The 18,743-nt window shown below is 38.6% G+C and overlaps 1 protein-coding gene across 4 annotated transcripts in view; it reads left to right on the top strand.

The window, feature by feature from the left end:
* app (amyloid beta precursor protein) overlaps window positions 1-18,743 on the top strand; it is a 230,683-nt gene that overhangs the window by 198,654 nt on the left and 13,286 nt on the right. For all 4 annotated transcript variants that reach the window (XM_062975031.1, XM_062975033.1, XM_062975030.1 and 1 more), the window contains 3 exons: window positions 4,193-4,321; window positions 5,961-6,060; window positions 13,105-13,326. In XM_062975031.1, the coding sequence (XP_062831101.1) occupies window positions 4,193-4,321; window positions 5,961-6,060; window positions 13,105-13,326 (451 nt within the window). The remainder of the gene's footprint in view (window positions 1-4,192; window positions 4,322-5,960; window positions 6,061-13,104; window positions 13,327-18,743) is intronic.

The following is an 18,743-nucleotide window of genomic DNA, read 5'->3' as shown; positions in this document are numbered from 1 at the left end:
GTCCCTGGATCATCTCTGTGTGCTACACAGGAGAGGAGTTCAGGTCTCAGCCCCTCCTTAAAGCACTCCAATTTTGTCACGTCGCTCCAGTCTCTAACTTTTTCTGCTATGCTCTGGAATTCTTCCACATATTGGGAGACTGACCTCTGCCCCTGGAGGATGGTTCTCAGCCCCTCCTTCGCCTGGAGTTGCTCCAGTGGATTGCGGAAACGGCCTTCCAGTGCTGCAGAAAGCTCCTATGGCCCTAACCCGACTGGTTTCAGACATAAAAGTCTGTCCGTTGTCCTCCATGAAGCCTCTGACGGTGGTCAGGAAGAAGTCCAGCTCGGAGGGTTCCCCCCGTACTCGATTCTCAACTCCTCCCTTCTCTGCTGAGGGAGTGGGGCAGGCAGTCCCCACAGCCCAGCGCGTTGCATGTCCCCCGGGGCTCGGTGATGATGCCCTGCCGCTTCCCCTTGATGACCAGCACCGCGCCCAGCGTGCGCAGGGGGCGCCGGGGGGGAAAATCCAACAGCTCTCTCTGGGGTCTTCCTTTGTTCTCGCCGCCGCCGCCGCCGTCCTCCTCTGTCCCCGTGAGCCCTGCTTGGGCTTTGGCGCAGGCCCCCATGTCTCTCTGGGTCCCCTGGGCCCATTCCTCGCCCGTCATCTGCTTGGACCCGGCCCGGGCCATTCCCTACCAGCTTGCCGCGAGGAGAGGGGCGAGGCGCTCCATTGCTTTTGACATGACATCCAGCGTGGTTTCGAGGGCGCCCATTCTCTCCTCCAGGAACTCTAGCCTCTGTGGGGATACGAAGCTCAAATCGCTTCTGGGCTCCGTGTCGCCCCTCTGCGCCCTCTCTCGCCTGCGGGTGACCCCGTTAGGGTTCGCATACGCGGTAGAGGCTGCCACAGCGGCAAACCCCTCGAACTGTCCGGAGAGGGACATGCCCCCCTCTGCTCCGACTAAAGTCTCTTCCTCTTCGTCCATTTCCACACCTCACTGTAACACAGGATGGCGCCGGTACTCTTGGCTTGACTGTCGGCTCACCCCAGCCGCTCGAGAATGAAAACACGAGACCGGTGCGTAAAGAAGCTGAACATTTACCGAAGGATAACTGATGCACAAGAAGCCAAGAGTACTGGGTGATGCCCTCGGCCTCCTTATATACCCTCCTCCCACATTCAAACATGCAATTCCCGCTCGGTGGAAAACCCGCGCATAGTGCCCGCCAAAAACCCCCTTTGTCCGTTGGTGTCTCAAGGCCGGCTCCGGCCTGCTTATCAGTCCAGGAATGTGCGGGAATGTCAGGGGCCTGATTCTTGGCGCCAATGTGAAGGCCCAGGAAACATGGATCCTGACAGAAAAGTTGTTGTTTTTTTTCCATTTAAACACTTTAGCTCCCTTAAGACCATCAGAGATGGTTGGATAGCTCAATTGACTTTTAAGGTATAAACGCTAAATCATACTTAATTTTACACTTTTCATTTTTATGGCATAAACTTGTACACAAGATGAAAATAATATCTTTCAATGAGTAATCTTAGTATCTTATTTCATATTATTCTGCTTCTAAATTAGGTTATTGGTTTTCCATTCAAGTTATAGTTTACTGTTTTTTTAAAAGCCTTTAATAATTCTTATCCAATGTCAATAATATATCCCCTTCTCTAACATCTCATATTTGTTTTTTTAAGACTTGGCATACAATTTAAAGTCATTTCACTCATGTAAAACCATACTATTTTTATGTCATTGTGCTTCTGCATTTCACTTTTTCCTAGTTGGGCTCTTCACATCATAAGAATTATTATCAGAAAATTGTACAAATCCTTCAGTGTATTCAAGGGAGTGTTTCAAGACCATTCATATGATATGATAGTTTAATTTCCTTATAACATATCTTACATCTTTGGATCAGTACAGCAGATAAAAATGTCCGTCACATTCCATAAAGAAATAAAGATTTATCAGTTCTTTGCTTATCATCTTGTGCTTGTAATGTGAAAACAACTCAAAATATAATCTGAACAACTTCTGTCTCCTTTTCATATACTACTCAACCACCCTTTTGCCATATTTTGACAATTTGGTTGCTTATTTATTAGCCTGTGTGTATTAAACATTTACATTTTTGAAAAATTCTAAGTTGTATAAAAACAAATAAAGGTAAGTAGCTTCAGATCACAAGAGGCCATAGGTTCAGAAAACGTTCTAAATCAGTGGTTCTAAACCTGTGGGTCCCCAGGTGTTTTGGCCTACAACTCCCAGAAATCACAGTCACTTTAGCAGTTGTTAGGATTTCTGGAAGTTGAAGGCCAAAACACCTGGGAACCCACAGGTTGAGAATCACTGTTCTAGATAGTGGTGAAAGCATGATATCTACTACTGAACTGTAGGTTCAACTAAAGGAGGTGCAGTTTTTTGTTTCCCTTTAGGAATATGCTTTGAATGCTATTTCCTGCTTCTTGGCAGGGAGTTTGGACTGGATGATCCACGAGGTCTCTTCCAACTCTATGATTCTATGTGTGTTGATCAGTGAATCCAGAAAACAGGATAGTACCAAAAAATTGCAGCTACACAGCAGATGTCTCACCTTTTCCACGTGGAGTGGTTAAAAGGTCTAGAGGATACTGCAATCTTGAGGTATTGCCATCATACTAGCTTAAAGAGTGGGCACACCACGGCTTCTATTAAATCTAAGGAGATGCACCTATTCTGAAAACTCTTCATCACCTGACCTTTATTTCAGTGCTGTGATTCCAAACATTGTATCTCTTGTAAGTATCTTAAGAATATAGTTACCTTTAGGAGCACAGTGACGGACTAAAGCTACTATATCCAACAAAACATTACTTGTCAATTTTATAATCTTATTTATGTAATGGAAAATGGATATATGGGATGCATTTGTAGAAAACAACCACAGATGAGAATACATGATTGAGGAAACACACTGCTGCAATCCTGGCTAGGAAGGTTGAGCAATCAGTGGCCAAATATTTTTATTCAAAACATTGCAGCCCTCTGAATTGTTTCTTTTTTTATTATTTCAAACTTTTGGCCCGACGGCAGGCCTCCAAAAATTGGGTTTATAGTCACCGACTGTGACCCACCCCACTACACTTGGAGGACCATCATGCTCGATCTCTCTGAATTGTTTCCATTTCAAACAGAGGTCTCATTTCCTTCAAGCATTTTAGATAAAGGGGGAAATTTCTGGATCCACCACTTCATGACTTTAATACTACATATTTACAACCTGGAGGTAAATACAGCTTAAAATTTAATTAAACTATCAGCTGTGTTTTATTCACTCATACATGTGCACACACAAACACACATGCACACACTGGTGCTTTGGTATTATTATTTACTTCATACATTTGTATGTATTCATACATACATTTCATACATTATTTCATACATTTTTATCCTGTCCTTCTCACCCTGGGAGGGGTGTATTTTTAATCTGCATTGGTTTTAGTTTTGTGTATACAGGAGAAACTCCTAGTGCAAACCATCCTGGATATCTACCACTACATCCCAGCTCTATTCTTTGCAGAATACTTGAAATGTAGAGGTCCTCATATCACCCATCACTGACTGGAGAGAAGGCATTTGACGCTGGATGCGAACCCCCCTACCCTATGTCTATTCTTTAGACAAGAGATTCTCCATTCCTTATATTGGGTTGGACTTTCCCAGCCCAATCCTCTTAGGTTTGAATTTTATGGAGACAGTTGGAGAGAGGAAGACATACATAGATAGATTCCAAATAGGAGCATTCAAGCACATGTTGGTGAGCAAGAAAGTCATGTTTTCATTGGTGTAATGGAAGGGCACACAATATTTCCCCAATTAATTGTCTTTATGCTCTGCTAATGAGCTTCCAGATGAATAATATGGTGCCCTGCTGAATGAAAGATAGCAGAGATAATTAACTATTTTTAGTTAATTTTTGGTTAAAACATTGTATAAGGAGCCTGAAAAAATTTAAACATGTTAGCCTCTTTCTTGTGACAACCAGGTTTTGTGATACCATTGAAAGCAAGATTCTTTTGATTTACATCATTTCAATTTTTACTACATATGCCATGTTGGAACATTTTTGCTCATACAGTTCAAATGACTACATATTCCTACTGGCAAAAATTCTGACTGCCTTGTGGCTTATAATCTGAATGATATATGGGGATGGTTTTGTCTTTGCAGCCTCGGCATGTATTTAACATGCTGAAGAAGTATGTCCGTGCCGAACAGAAAGACCGACAACATACACTCAAGCATTTTGAGCATGTCCGTATGGTGGATCCCAAGAAAGCTGCCCAGATAAGATCTCAGGTAATGTATGCATCACATAACTTGTTTTAATATTGTGTGAATATAACTTCTTGTTGATTAAGAAGCTGACTTATTTTAAAGCTATGCAGATCCTACAGCAAATTAGTGTTTGTTATCTCTCTTTATATATTAACATTCTGTTGATATCTGCTAGCTATTTGATACTCTGAAATTTTGAAGAAATGTGATCATGATATTTTTGTAGTATGTCTTTTAGACATAGACTAATTTTTCCTGGATCATTTTATTTGGAGACTTTTCTTTTTGACCTGTCCTTTTGCTTCATGAAAGTTAGCCTTGTCTCTTTGTAATAGAGGTTTATCTCTTGCAATGATGACAAATGCTTTTTGTCAGTGCAGAGTCATATAATTTTAATATGACTCATATGATTTTAATATTATATTAAGATGTTTCAATGCTTTGGCTTAATGTTTAAATGTTGCGTATGCATATCTTTAATGGTTTAAATGATTTTAATGTATAGCTATATGTTAGTGTTTCGCTATTATGATTTTTTATATTATATGTATGTTGGCACTAAATTTCTGCCATTAATACGTTGTAAACCACCTTGAGTCCCCGTCCCCCCCAGGGTGAGAAAAACATTATATAAATATAGTAAATAAATAAATATACCATATATACTCGAGTATAAGATGACCTGAATATAAGCCGAGGCACCTAACTTTACCACAAAAAACTGGGAAAACCTATTGACTCGAGTATAAGCTGGGGGTAGGAAATGCAGCAGCTATTGGTAAATTTCAGAAATAAAAATAGATACCAATAAAATTACATAAATTGAGGCATCAGTACCAAATGTTTTTGAATATTTACCATATTTCAAAGAAAAACAATAAACTAGCTCTGTAAGTGGAAAAAGAGGGTCATAAAAATAATATGGTATCAACAATAACTTTATAATAATTTATTTGTACCCAGCCCTATTTCCCTATGGGCACTTAGGGTGGCTTCCAACATAGTAGCAGGCAAACATTCAATGCCTATATAAACAAAAAAACCATAAAAATTTTAAACAAAAGACAACACTAAACATTGTACAATAAGTTAAAATATGTAGTTGCATTAAATAATTAACATTACAATCAATTAATAAACCAGCCAAGTTAAGGTGTCATATCAGTTCCCTTTCATCTTCTCTCAGTCTTCTCCCATTGAGAATAGTATTGGCCTTTCAGTGTGATGCTGCAACCTAGAAGAGCATTGGCATGCTTGTTTAAAGCCTTCTTTGTTAAATAAATCTAGAAGGCTTGAAATTCTTATGTCTCTCTGTTACTAACCTTGTGCCACATGTTGACATTGGCTTTAATAGGCAGCTTTAATGTGAGTTAAGCCTCCTTGACAAGGGTGGCAGAAACTACAAAGCACACTGTTGAATGTGACTGCCAGAAAGCCTTATTCCTTCAAGACAAGAGTGACTTACTTTGTGACCTCCAAATGGATTCTTAACTATAAAATCAATAAGATGGTTGATGGGGCTGTGAATTGTCTGGTTCTGTGACATATTCTTAAAGTTGCAGTTAGTGCCACCTGCATTCCAGTGAAATGCATTACTTCTGCTTGCTGTGACATGGCATCTATCACAACTATGCTCTAAGTTGCTATTTTCCCCCTGTAGGTCATGACACATCTACGTGTGACATATGAACGCATGAACCAGTCACTTTCCCTCCTTTACAATGTTCCAGCAGTTGCTGAGGAGATTCAGGATGAAGTTGGTAAGTTGTGTGAGAAGGCCATTGCACAAAAGCAGGAAATAATAAATTAAAAACCTACTTGGCCTTTTGGTATCAGTGATAATAAATGTGACAAAAAAAATTCTTACTAAAGTAGTTAGAAGTACTTAGAAAGAGGGACAGAGAATTAATACAATATGCTCAATTAAGGACACAGTACCAGAAAAGATTAGAGAATCCATGTTTAAAGAGAGAAAGTTGTCTTCTATCTTAAGCTCTGGCCATCCTGAATTATGGTGTTTTGAATGGGTTCTCACTATATATTTTTTTTTCCTAAAGCGAATAAACATTTTAGTATTAGAAGTTGTTCTCCGAATTCTGTAATGGAAAAATAGTTCCTTAACAGTTCATAATTGTTCAAGAATGGTGTAGCACCATCTATTACAAAGAGCCTGGAACCCAGGTTTTGGTGGTGGCCAGGGGAGCTTTTGCACAATTAAATTTTGTGCACCAGTTGCGCCCATACCTTGGAAAGTCAGACTTGATGACGGTGGTCCACACTCTTGTTACATCCCATATAGATTACTGCAATGCACTCTACGAGCTAACTTTCTTGGCTAATTTACACCCTTAAATCCTTTCTTATTGCTCTTCACTTTGGCAAATTTTAACACCCATGCCGTAAATATGATGTAGTCTAAATAAACATTAATGATCCAGGCCTTTATATATAAAACATTAGATAGTTGTGAATGCTTGCTATGTGAAGCAGATTTTTCATTTCTGGATATACAGAACATCCAAAGGCATTTCCTTCCCTTAGTTATAAGTTCTAAAGACTTAGCAATATACAGGATGATGGTATTTAATGAATTCCTAGCACATAACAAAAAATCCTATGTATATTTCAGTACTTGTGATGTAAGAGAGCCATGAACATCTGTCTCACATCTGGTTACTGAGTTCTTCTACCTTAACAGATGCTTAGTTTTGCTTCATTATCCAGCTTTTCATATAATTAGATGGTGCTTTTTTGCTATCCAAACTGAATCTTCATTACTAAAACTTGTACACTTCACTGTTTGTTCTTTCTCTATGCATCTTGATCAAAAACGCATTCTGCTCTTATTTAGGGTGGTCAGATGGGTTTTTGACCTGTAAAGAAAAGAGGGCATTATTTTAAAAGTGTTGTTGAGGGTGAAAGCAATCTACCCAAAAGAGGTAAATTATGCAGACTAGATATATAGGTGTCACCGTTGTTTATGTGTCTTTCTTTGTCCATTTTGTGTAGATCACACAACTTACACTGATGGTACCTGAACTGGTGCGGGTCCCAGAACTATAGGCTGTTTTCACTAATTTCCATGTACTCAAATGGCTACCAATTTAGTGTTGGTCCCTTGCATGTTAGAAAAAAAGTAACTGCCAGTACCGCACCTCAGATAGCCTGAGAATTACTGGTGTACTCAGTAAGATTAAATTGTGAAATAGACCACACATTTTAATTAACTTCATTTTTATCCTGTCTCTCCCAATATAGGGTCTCAAAGTCAGCTAACAGCAAGCATGACATAATACAAATTACAAAATAGTGCCAATGTATTAACATATGAATATGAAAATTTAAAAACTATTTTGTGTCATGACATATAAAAAATTAAAATAAATAAAATACAATTACAACTATGTGTATTTTCAAATAGAAAAATAATTTCTTTCAGTTACCCCCAAAATGCCCCTATCACATATTGGGCTTTTTTTCCCCTGGTGTAATGTATTCCTTTCTTACTTTCTAGAAATTGGGAGGTATTTGAGTTCTCTGTTCAACAATCTCAATGTGCTAATATGCACTATAATAGTATTGTTGGCAATAAGGACTTGTTTGATTCCCTATTACTAATGAGACTACAAGTAGGTTTTCTCAGAGAAACCCAACTGAGATGAAAAAATGTGTTGGGCTATCAATACCTGATAGCCGCAAGTCCCCTTTATTGTTAGATGAAAATCAAGCTATACAGAGAGGTCAACACCGTCTTATGTCAACAGGCATTTGGGGAAGGGTAAGGGGTGGGCTTTGGGGAGGCTGGGTGGGATTGGGGGGAATATGAGTTTTAAAGGCCATTTTAGTGTATGTAATGTATTTTAATTCTGTTTTTACCACACTGTTGCTATTTAATTGTTTTTTCCCCACTTTTGTATTGCACCTTTTACACTTGTTTAGTGGGGAGTGTTAACCGCCTTGAGTCTCCACAGGGAGAAAGGCATTACAATAGACATTGACAAAATTATGATCTGTCAACTGCAAAAGGCCACCCTACTGGTATTTGCACGCATCATCCGAAAATACATCACACAGTCCTAGACACTAGGGAAGTGTTCGACTTGTGATTTTGTGAAACGAAATCCAGCATATCTATCTTGTTTGCTGTGTCATACAATAAAATAATAATAATAATAATAAAGATAATAATAATAATAATAATAATAAAGATAAAGAAGAGGTAGAGGAAGAAGAGAGAGGGTAGTATATTAAAGACAGAAGTGAATGCGGGAGACTCTCAGAGATATGCTAGGTATTACTCCAAGACTGAGGATGCACAGTTGGAAATTTGTCTTGTTTTAGGGGAAGAAAGGGGAAATGCATTGCAGCATATTTGAAGTGATTTGAATTAGTTCATTTAGGAACAGAGACAGCAGGAAAATTTCCCACCTGCAATTCATCTTCTATTTTGGCTGCCTAATCTGAGGCCCCTTCTACACAGCTATATAAAACCCAGATTACCTCTTTGAACTGGATTGTAGGGCAGTGCAGACTCATATAATCCAGTTCAAAGCAAATAATCTAGATTATCTGCTTTGAATTATATGGCAATGTAGAAGGGGCCTGAGAAGCTCCTCAGAGGATAGCTCACCCGATAAATGGGGCATAGGTATCTCTGGCAAGTGTGGAAGATGACCTTAAATGATGCTGAACTCCTAATATGGATTACCTTCAAGGAAATTGGCAGAAGAAACATTTCCCAGCTCCCCCTTTTCTCTACTTGTTCAGTGGGAGCTCTCTTTCTCAAGAGCAGTTTGCTGGCAGGGACAGTTGGCTGTATAGGGTGAATGGAACAGAACACTTCTATGAAGCACGTTAAGCTAACTTGGCCTGTGTGTGTGTGTGTGTGTGTGTGTATGCATTCATGGGACACCTTTAAGACATATTCCTTACTTTACAGAATAGTTTTATTAAACCTATTCTGGCATCTAAACAAAACTGGAATGTTGATAAGCTTCAGACTTCTGCTATGCTAGATCTGTGTTCCTTGAGATGATTAATGACTTTGCCCTTTGGATTTTGCCTATACTTATTCTTAAAATATTTCCACTAAATATGCAGTATCTGTGCAGGCATTTTATAAAAAGGTTAGAGTAAGAAAGAAAAAAGAGAGAAATGAACAACCATAAAAAACTGTAAGGGGCAGGAATTGTATCATCTTTCTTTAAAATCACTTTCTGTACTTCCTGTTCTATAACAGCAGATCATATAGAGATTCTGAATCAATGAAAAGGGCAGAGTAATTTTTCAGCACTCATCTGCTAGCACAAACCATTAATCTAAAGAAAGGTTTGCCACTTTGGGTGGAGTTGGGCATTTTAGCTTGAATAATAAGAGAGTGAAAAGAAACTAAAAAGGTTCAGCAAAAACCCTAGGGAAATGAAGTTTCCTTGAAAAGCTTAGATTTAGATGATGGGGTCTGACTTCGGAGCCATTTCTGGAATAGAAATATAACTGCAAGTTCCCAAGCATAGTAGGTCTATCAGCTGAGTTTTTAAAACTTTTGTTATTTTTATTTTGTACATAGAATTATTGAGTTGGAAGAAACCACATGGGCCATTAGTTCTTCCTAATGTTTAGCTGGAATCTCCTTTCCTGTCATTTGAACCCATTGCTCCGACTCTTCGTCTCCAGGAAAGCAGTAAACAAGCCTGCTCCCTCCCTTCCAAATATTTAAACTTCATGATCATGTCTCCTCTCAAACTTCTCTTCTGCAGGCTAAATATACCCAGCTTTTTAGGCCACTCGTCATAGGGCATGGTCTCCAGCAGTATTGCCAGTTGTCCCGGATTTTAAGGGACAGTCCCGTATTTAGATAAAATGTCTTGCATCCTGTTACACCCTGGGTTGGGACATCAATTGTCCCATATTTCCGCCGACTGCATTCGCTTCCTTCTGGTGAGAAGTGAGTCCAGGCCCGCCCAACCTCTTCCCCTTCCCCTCCCTCCAGTGTCAGTGTCCTTCCTTCTAGATGCCCAAGTGAAGCGGGCTCCACTTCAGACAGCGGAGCAGGGGGACGTCCACTCCAGCAGCCTTATCTGATCCCCCTCTCCCCCTTCTAGCCCCCCCTTCCCATAATGACCCTTATTTTCACTTTTGATCATTTTAGTTGCCCTCCTTTAGCTTGTCAATATTTCTCTTAAATATATTTAACTATAGGTCCACTCAGATAAACACTTGGGGGTGGAGGGCACACTACTATATTTGAGCAAAAGTAAGAGTCCGAAAAGGAGATATGTTGTGCGCACTTCAGGTTCCAAATCTCCTGGAGAGCTCTCATGGATCTAGGAGACACTTGGATTCGGAAGAGAGCTCCTTGTACATAGGGGTGACCATAATGACAATACGAAAGACAAGTAGCATACTTTTAGTATGTTTTATAAGCACCTGAATATGGTTATTAATTTCAGGTAATGGATGCTGGGATACACATTTCCACTCTTCACATGAGAATGGTCTCACCACATAAGGCCTCTGTGAATTCTCAATATTTTTTGTAAACAGTCAGAGAAAGGTGAAGAGTATCGTTGGGAGTATATATGTGGGGAAGGATCAGCTGGATGTTGATTTAATTCATAGCTAACTCATTTTACCTTTTTTTTGTTGGACAAATTCACCAGAATGACACTGGGAGATGTCTGTAAGAGCAGGAATTTTACTAAATGAAGCTGCAATTTTACTAAATGAACTCTTTGTCCACTCCAGTCTATTTATAAATATGAAATTTGAGGCAAATACATTGTGCAGAGTTTTTTTCCCTAATCTTTTCCCCAATTTTGTGCTTGATAAACACCTGATGAAGAACTTTTGGAAAACCTGAAAGCTAATGCACAACTTCATGGATTTTTGGTCGGACTTAATGAAAGTGTTACTGTTGTTTTAATTTCTTCAAAAGGAAAAATAATAGTTGTCGACAACTGACTATTTGAGGCAGTCAAGATCAGTGTGCATTTTATTTTACCTACATATACACATATCAAGTCCATAAATTTCTAGAACAAAGTTTAACTAGTAGTTGATCACTACACTTTGGCATGTAACAGTGAGCAGGGTATAATGAAGATAATTGTGTTTCAGTTTCCCTCCCTCTCACTACGTCGTAAAATATAATTCTATGATTTGCTACCAGCTGCCAATCTTTTAATCCTGGGCAGTCTTAATTTCAAAAGGCCAGATAGAGATGTAGACTGCCATTCAGTCCCATTAAAAGCTATCTGGTGGGTTGCCAGAAGGCCAGATGACATGTCATGTTTTATGAAGAGGCAGTGATCAGTGGGATTATGTTTGAATTGTATCTTCATAGTTAAATTCAAAAGAGTTTGCATTCTTGGGATCAGACTGACCAGTAAAAAGAGTAGAAAGGAGCATAGACTTCCTCAGTTGAAAACCACAACTTGACCTACTTTAAAAACAAAAGCTAATATGTACTAGTAATAAGTTATTTCCAAGTAGGGTGGTGAATGTACTCTAGGTTTTAATAGGAATTACCTAAGATGCTGAATCCTTATCATTCAGCATGTTGGATAGCTCCTTTAACCTTTGGACTGAGACCTGAGGTGTATCTTCTACCCTGATTATATGGAAGACACTGGCTAATCATTTGGGAATAAGTCCAGTTGGAATCAGTATGTCTTAGCTTTAAGTAGACACATAGACTCATGTAAAAGGTGCTCCTCTTGGAATTGGGAAACCAAAGCCATTTTGTCGCTTCATATTCTAAGAAACAATTTGAATAGGTCAATACTAAAAAAAAATTGCAAGCTTATTTTGTTGTCAGCATATATAGAAGAGACAGTAGTAATCGTGTCCTAACTACACTTAGTTATGTTCATTTCATTTTGTCACCAAATGGCTTAAAAACAACACATTAGTTTAGCGTATTGGTGTTCTTGTCAAGGAAACCCATTCTTTGGATTCCTCCTCCTTTCTTTTCCTGCTTAGCTCTACCAACTTTATGAACTATCACAGGAATATCTTGGCTAGCTAGACAAGCTTGCATGGCAGCATCAATCCCAATTTAGAAAATGAGTGGAGTGCTGGCATTGACACGAAATAAATGCATTCTGCTGGAGCTGACTGTCTCTGGGTCATTGGATTCCAGTGAGAAATTTGATCTTTCCATGTGTTTCTTGCAGCAACAGAGCTGGATAATGCAGAGTCAAGTGAGTTGCCCAGGAGGGGTATTGTCATTGTGGGTGATAATCATAGCACATCAAGGCAACACATGCTGTGTGGTTTATGTCAGGTCACATATAATAGCTGACAGTCCACATAGCTGACTAATATCATTCATTGATAGATTCTTTCCCATGGACCTACTGTCTCCACTACAGATCAGCACAATGAAGAAGGAAAATAGAAATGTGTGTATCAGAGAGGAGGCTTAGTTTGCAGAGGCCTGAGTGTACTATTGGTATAAGATGCATTTGATGCATGTAAGCCGCCCTGAGTCCCTTCGGGGTGAGAAGGGCGGGATATAAATGTCGTAAATAAATAAATTTGAAGCAAAAGTTTAAAAACAAAGTGTATAGAACACAAAGCTGTTGACCCACAACAATGTGAATTGTTCCAGATCCTGTTTGCTTGCATTTGCTGCAGTTGTTTCTAGGATTTATTTTTGTTAACTGTTTTGTTATTTAAAATATGTTTTAAATCAATCATGTGATTTCTGTTGCAATGATTTACCAGTGTAACTGAAGCAACTCTTTTAATATAGTAGCAAAACTGACATTTTTCGTTGAATTTATTCCCCCCCCCCCCCCCAGATGAACTGCTTCAAAAAGAGCAAAACTACTCTGACGATGTCTTGGCAAACATGATCAGTGAGCCCAGGATCAGTTATGGAAATGATGCCCTCATGCCTTCATTGACAGAGACAAAAACAACAGTTGAACTCCTTCCAGTCGATGGGGAGGTCAGCCTAGATAACTTTCAACCTTGGCATCCCTTTGCAGTTGATTCAGTCCCAGCAAATACTGAAAATGAAGGTAATGTAAGCTTTGCTTGGATGGAGGTCATGTGCCATTGTAGCCAATTTATTATGAGAAAGATTTGACCTCTGTGACTCAGCCAGAACATTGTTCATTCTGATTAGTGAAATGTCTGCTAGAGTAGCTTAACTTTCTCTAGTTTGAGGCAGTCTACAGACATTGAGATGCATGGTAAATCTTAACAGTTAAACTTTGTGAACTGCTTTGAACAGCGCAGCAGTCAAAATATACATGAGAATGTATGACCCCACTAAAAAATTAATGTGTCAGACTTGTCAGAATTGAGTGCAACCTGAAATAATAAGCACCTAATTAAAAAAGGTGGTTTGAGCTGTCAATTATCAAGTTACTGCTGCTGTGGAGACTTTGTAAATTGAAATTTAAGGGACTATGGCTCATTAAACTAGAACCTTACCTGACAGCTTATTTCAGAATTGCTCTTGTTAAAACTTCTTTCATAACTGAGATGTATACTTCTCCTACACCAGTCATTTGAATTATAATACTAATAGAAGTATAACATGGAGAGAAAGTAATATAAATAATGCTAGACTAACTACTTGAAGGGAGAATTGTGGACTTAATTAGACATGCAATTTGTGTAGTTTCCTCCATTTAATTTAATGGATAGACTTGATAAATGGATAGGATTCTGTTCCTGAATCATTTTTCTACATGGCAAGATTTTATTCAGTTCCCGCCATATTTATTAGAAAAGCCACAATGATGGTTATTCTGTCAAAAGGAGCTTTCCAAACTCAAACAGTGAAATCATCACTCAGATAATTCGGGAAAGATTAGTGTGGGAAACATACTAACCAAACCTTTCTTTTATTCTCAATGCAACAAATATCAGAATGCATGGTTTCTTTTTTGTTGAATTGGTAACTAGAAGCATGGATCACTTTAGAACTGATAATAGCCTTAAATATTTGTCATTACCTTACTGTACCACTTTAAATATTCATATATGTTCTACATAGTCAAAAACACTGCACAACTTGCTCTTTGGTTACAAAACATTAGGTATTTCTTGGAAATTATTCAGTGTAGCTTCGAACTGAAATTATCTCTACATAGACTATTATGCCACTGCTGATTTACAAACCCCTTTTCTACTATCAAATGATGAAGTAATGTGTTGCTATACAGAGTAAGATGTCTTATCTAGGAGATAAGATATCTTTTGGAGTAGGGAGGGGAGAAATAATTTTCACAAATTCCCCCTTCCTTCTGTTGCAGCTCCTTTGATGAGTACCACCATTTTTCATAATGTCTCCCAATCTTCTGAAGAGGTGTTGGGTTGGAAGGGGCAAGAAACTATAGCAAGTATGGGGGAATCAGTGAATATCTTGGAAACAACTGCTGAATCAAATGGTACTTCATCAAAGGAGCAACAAAAATGATCAGCTGGTGATTCTCTTGTACAAAAGTCAGTGCAATTGGTAGCCTATTGTGACAGTTCAGGTGTGTGATAAACAGCTCCCATCCTTTTCAGTGTCTTTATAAATTGTATTTTATCTAACACATATTTTTTTGCAGTGAAATCTACACACTTGCACTTGGTATTCGAAGCATGTTGCCTTTTCTTTTGATACAATTTGAACAAGGAAATACCAATATTTTAAAATAATGTTTAAGCGATGTTGTATGAATCCATAGTTTTTGAGATTAGTCTGGTTCTTTTCTTCCTCCAGCTTCCTGAAAATTGGTCCGATTTTCTTTTTTATGGTTTGTTGTACATTGATCAGTGCTCAATTTAGAGATTATCTCTTTTCATGTTTGGGAGGAAAAATACTTCTCTTTATTATGTATTGTACATAAATGTGGTTGTGGTTTCTAAATAAATAAGCATAATAAATGTAAAATATGGACCTATGGCACCCATGGCTACCAGCTATAGGTCATGGTGGCTATATGTTATCTCTGTTTCCACTATGCCAATTGCTGGGGAGCATGAGTTGGAAGGGGCTAGTGCATTCATATCCTACTTGTGATCTTCACTGGCATCTACTGGCCATGGTGGAATGGATGACCATTTGAATTGATCACACATGGCTCTCAGTTCATTAAAAGATATAATGTAGAATTATGCTTAAAATAAGCTTATAGCAAAAGATAACTTGAAATGTTATATTGGAAAATTACTTGACCATTGTAATTGACCATTGGAATTGGAAAAGTAATTTACTATCATATCTTTATCACTATTTTTCTGTCCTTTCAATGGACTACAAACACATAATGTGATTGTTTCTGGAAATGGTGGGGTCCAGTACTTTCAGACTGGGGAAAGCTATGTCCTGCGGCATGAGATTTCCTCTTATAGCCTTTTCATTTCTGTTTGTCACTCGTGTACATCTTTTCCTTCCATTCCCACTAATACGTACACTTCATTCATTCTTCAAATGTTTTGCTTGCAACAACAATATGTGAATCGGTACAAGGAATGGTGAATGAATCAAGACTTGAAAATTTGAGATATGAAATAATGTGCGAACTTCTGAGGATATATGCAGAATATTGTTTACACGGCTAAAGAACTGTATTCTTTCTGTGTCTCTACTATCAATCAAGAAGCAATCTGGAAAATGTACTGATGACAAAGAGTGTGTTCATAGGAGCTAGGCATCCTAAATTCACCTGTTTCATCATCAATTTTAATGAGCAAATGCCTCCCAAGGCTAATCTTTTCTGCATCCATCTTACCTTAATTATATAATTTAAAAGGGATGGTACATAAAAAGAAGGAGGCAGTGTGTGTGAAAAGCAGAAGGGACAGAAGAAGGTGGCAAGAGAGAAAGAAGTGGATGTGTGTTGAGGGAGGGTGTGCATGAAAAAGTATTGTACTTAACTTCCCAAGATTATGAAGGGGTTAAATGCAGTTTAAACAATACTATATAAGATTATATATTATACAATAATATATAACCAAATCCAGTCAGGAATACCTGCTGTCTCTCTCATACACATACATACAAACTAGAAATAGTTGGAACACTTCATGTAGGCCCTTGAGGAAGCAACTCCCCTTTCAGTGTAAAAATTGTGGCATTCTGATGAAAGAGAAATCTCACTTTTTGATTGCCTTTCTGGGCAAACAAATCGGCCAATTTTCTTTTCTATATTCACTTTTTCCCTTTCTTTCCGACACTCACCTTTTTTGCTATGGTTAAGGTACCAGAACAGTCTTTCTGTTCCTTATCTGCTGCTTTCTTCCCAAAGAAGTCACACAGATTGATCTGCCTAACAGAGTCATGTGATGCATTTCTTCTAATTGTATATTTCTTCTGTTCAGGCAGCAAAACTTCAAGTGCTCCTTAATGTGACAGAAGAGGCACCCAGCCTAACAAATTCTAATTCACTACAGTATATTTTTAATTTCCATTTTAATTAGAAAATCTAGCATGTTGATAATTTAATGAGTTAATTAGCATGTTAATTTCAAGCTCTGAAATAATGTGATACAGGTAAATTCAAAGGAAAGCAATTGGCTGCAACTCTCTGGAGTGTATCCTCTGGCAATGTGTTTGACTTGGTGTAGGTTATGAAATAGCTCTTGGTACATTCTGTTATTGGAAGCTGGAAATTATTTGGTCATTTAAGACTCATGCATATGGTTTCATTGAAAGCTGTAGCTTCTAGGCTTGTGCATTTTGGCTGAACCTCAATCCGTTTCTGCTGGCTGGATACCGGTAGAGCCCCGTATCCATTTTTGTGCACCTCTTGAAAATGGATGCGCAGCCGGATGGCCATTTTTAGACTGCAGCTGAAAAATACAGCTAGATCCGGCCCATTTGGGACAGTGAGTAACTTACAAGACTCCCCTTTTCATTTCTGGGATCCTTTCCTTTTTTCCATTTAAGGGAGCTTGGGTTTCAGCAATAGGGTTAAAGAAGCATGGACCCTTTCCTTTTTTCCCTCCAAGGGAGGCTGGGTTTCCGCAACTGAGTTAAGGAAGCCCCCTTCCTGGCACCCTTTCCTTTTTTCCCTTCAAGGGAGGCTGGGTTTCAGCAACTGAGTTAAGGAAGCAGACACAGTTTGCATAAGACACATAATCTTTTCGTGCCGCGTAATATTGAATAGGTGAGTAGGAGCTGTGGTTGGCTGCCACATGGCCCCATTATGGATGGGAAAATGTGATGGCCAGACCTTTGCCATTACGGCCATCCAGCAGAGCCGAAGAAGCTGGATTGGCTGAAGGAAAATAGCTAAAATGGATCTGCACACTAGCAGGCAGATAGATTGCAACTATTAAGTATATTTATTTCAGTCTGTAGTACTGTCAGTGTTCTACATCAATTGAATGAGTGTATGATAGACTAGCCCCAAATGGGCAAGGTATGTCACACAGGCTGCCTGGGCCCTCTCTGTAGACTCTTTTTGCTTCTTACAACCACATCTAAAATGAGGGCACACTTTCAAAGGAGTATATTTTTAGGATGAGAGCTTTTAAAAAGAGTGACCTTTTTTTGTTCCCAAATGTATAAGAGTCCTTAAAGAGTCTTGCAAGAGATACCCCAAAACTTGTCAACCCTTGGAGTAACCAATTGGTGTGCTTTGCTCACTTTTGATCAAGGCTATTCATCCTCTTTCCTAAGATTATACTCTCTCTATATATATGTGTGTGTGTGTGTGTGTGTGTGTGTGTGTATAGCACACACACATTAATTAAAAATAAATCAAATCAGCTTTCACTTTCTGGAATAAGTACAGAACAGAATGCTTAATTTTTTTGGAGTTTTTGGAGTAATTTGGAACTTTCATCCAGAATACTCCAGTGTCTCACTAAACTACTAGTATCAAGGTTGTATTGGATATAGCCATGACAATTAAAGTGAAAATATAGCCTTGTAACTGGACAGTGTAAAATGTCACTAGTGCTTCCTTTTTCATTATTCATTTTTCCCAGAGGAATGTGAAAGAATGGATTTGTACCTCCTAATTCATTTATGCATTCAGCTAACAGGATGAACGTAGCTTTAAAAGCAAATAGTGAGACTACATTGTGCAGTCTTAGTATTAGCTTTACATTTAAAATGCTCAATTGCTTCTCCTTTTCATTTCTGACCTTGGCTGATACATTTTTCTTTCTCAAATTCCACTTGATCATTTCAATTTTATCCAGTGTTTTGATTCCCAAACCATTCCTGTTGTGTTGTTGTGTGTTTTCCGGGCTGTATGGCCATGTTCCAGAAGTATTCTCTCCTGACGTTTCACCCACATCTATGGCAGGCATCCTCAGAGGTTGTTCTAATGAAATGGCAATTCTTTTAATACCCTTTTACTGTCTCCTGTAAGCAATGCAATTTTTCCCATCCTGTGGGCAATTCATTTTTTCTTTAACTCCCCATTCTCTATGTGTGAACCTTGCTTATCTGGCCCTACCAACACACTCTCTTCCAAAGGTCTTC

The sequence above is a fragment of the Anolis carolinensis genome, chromosome 3 (assembly GCF_035594765.1).
Source record: "Anolis carolinensis isolate JA03-04 chromosome 3, rAnoCar3.1.pri, whole genome shotgun sequence".
Lineage (NCBI taxonomy): Eukaryota > Metazoa > Chordata > Lepidosauria > Squamata > Dactyloidae > Anolis > Anolis carolinensis.
Note: the sequence above shows the minus strand (reverse complement) of the source record. Positions and strands in the feature narration are given on the sequence as shown.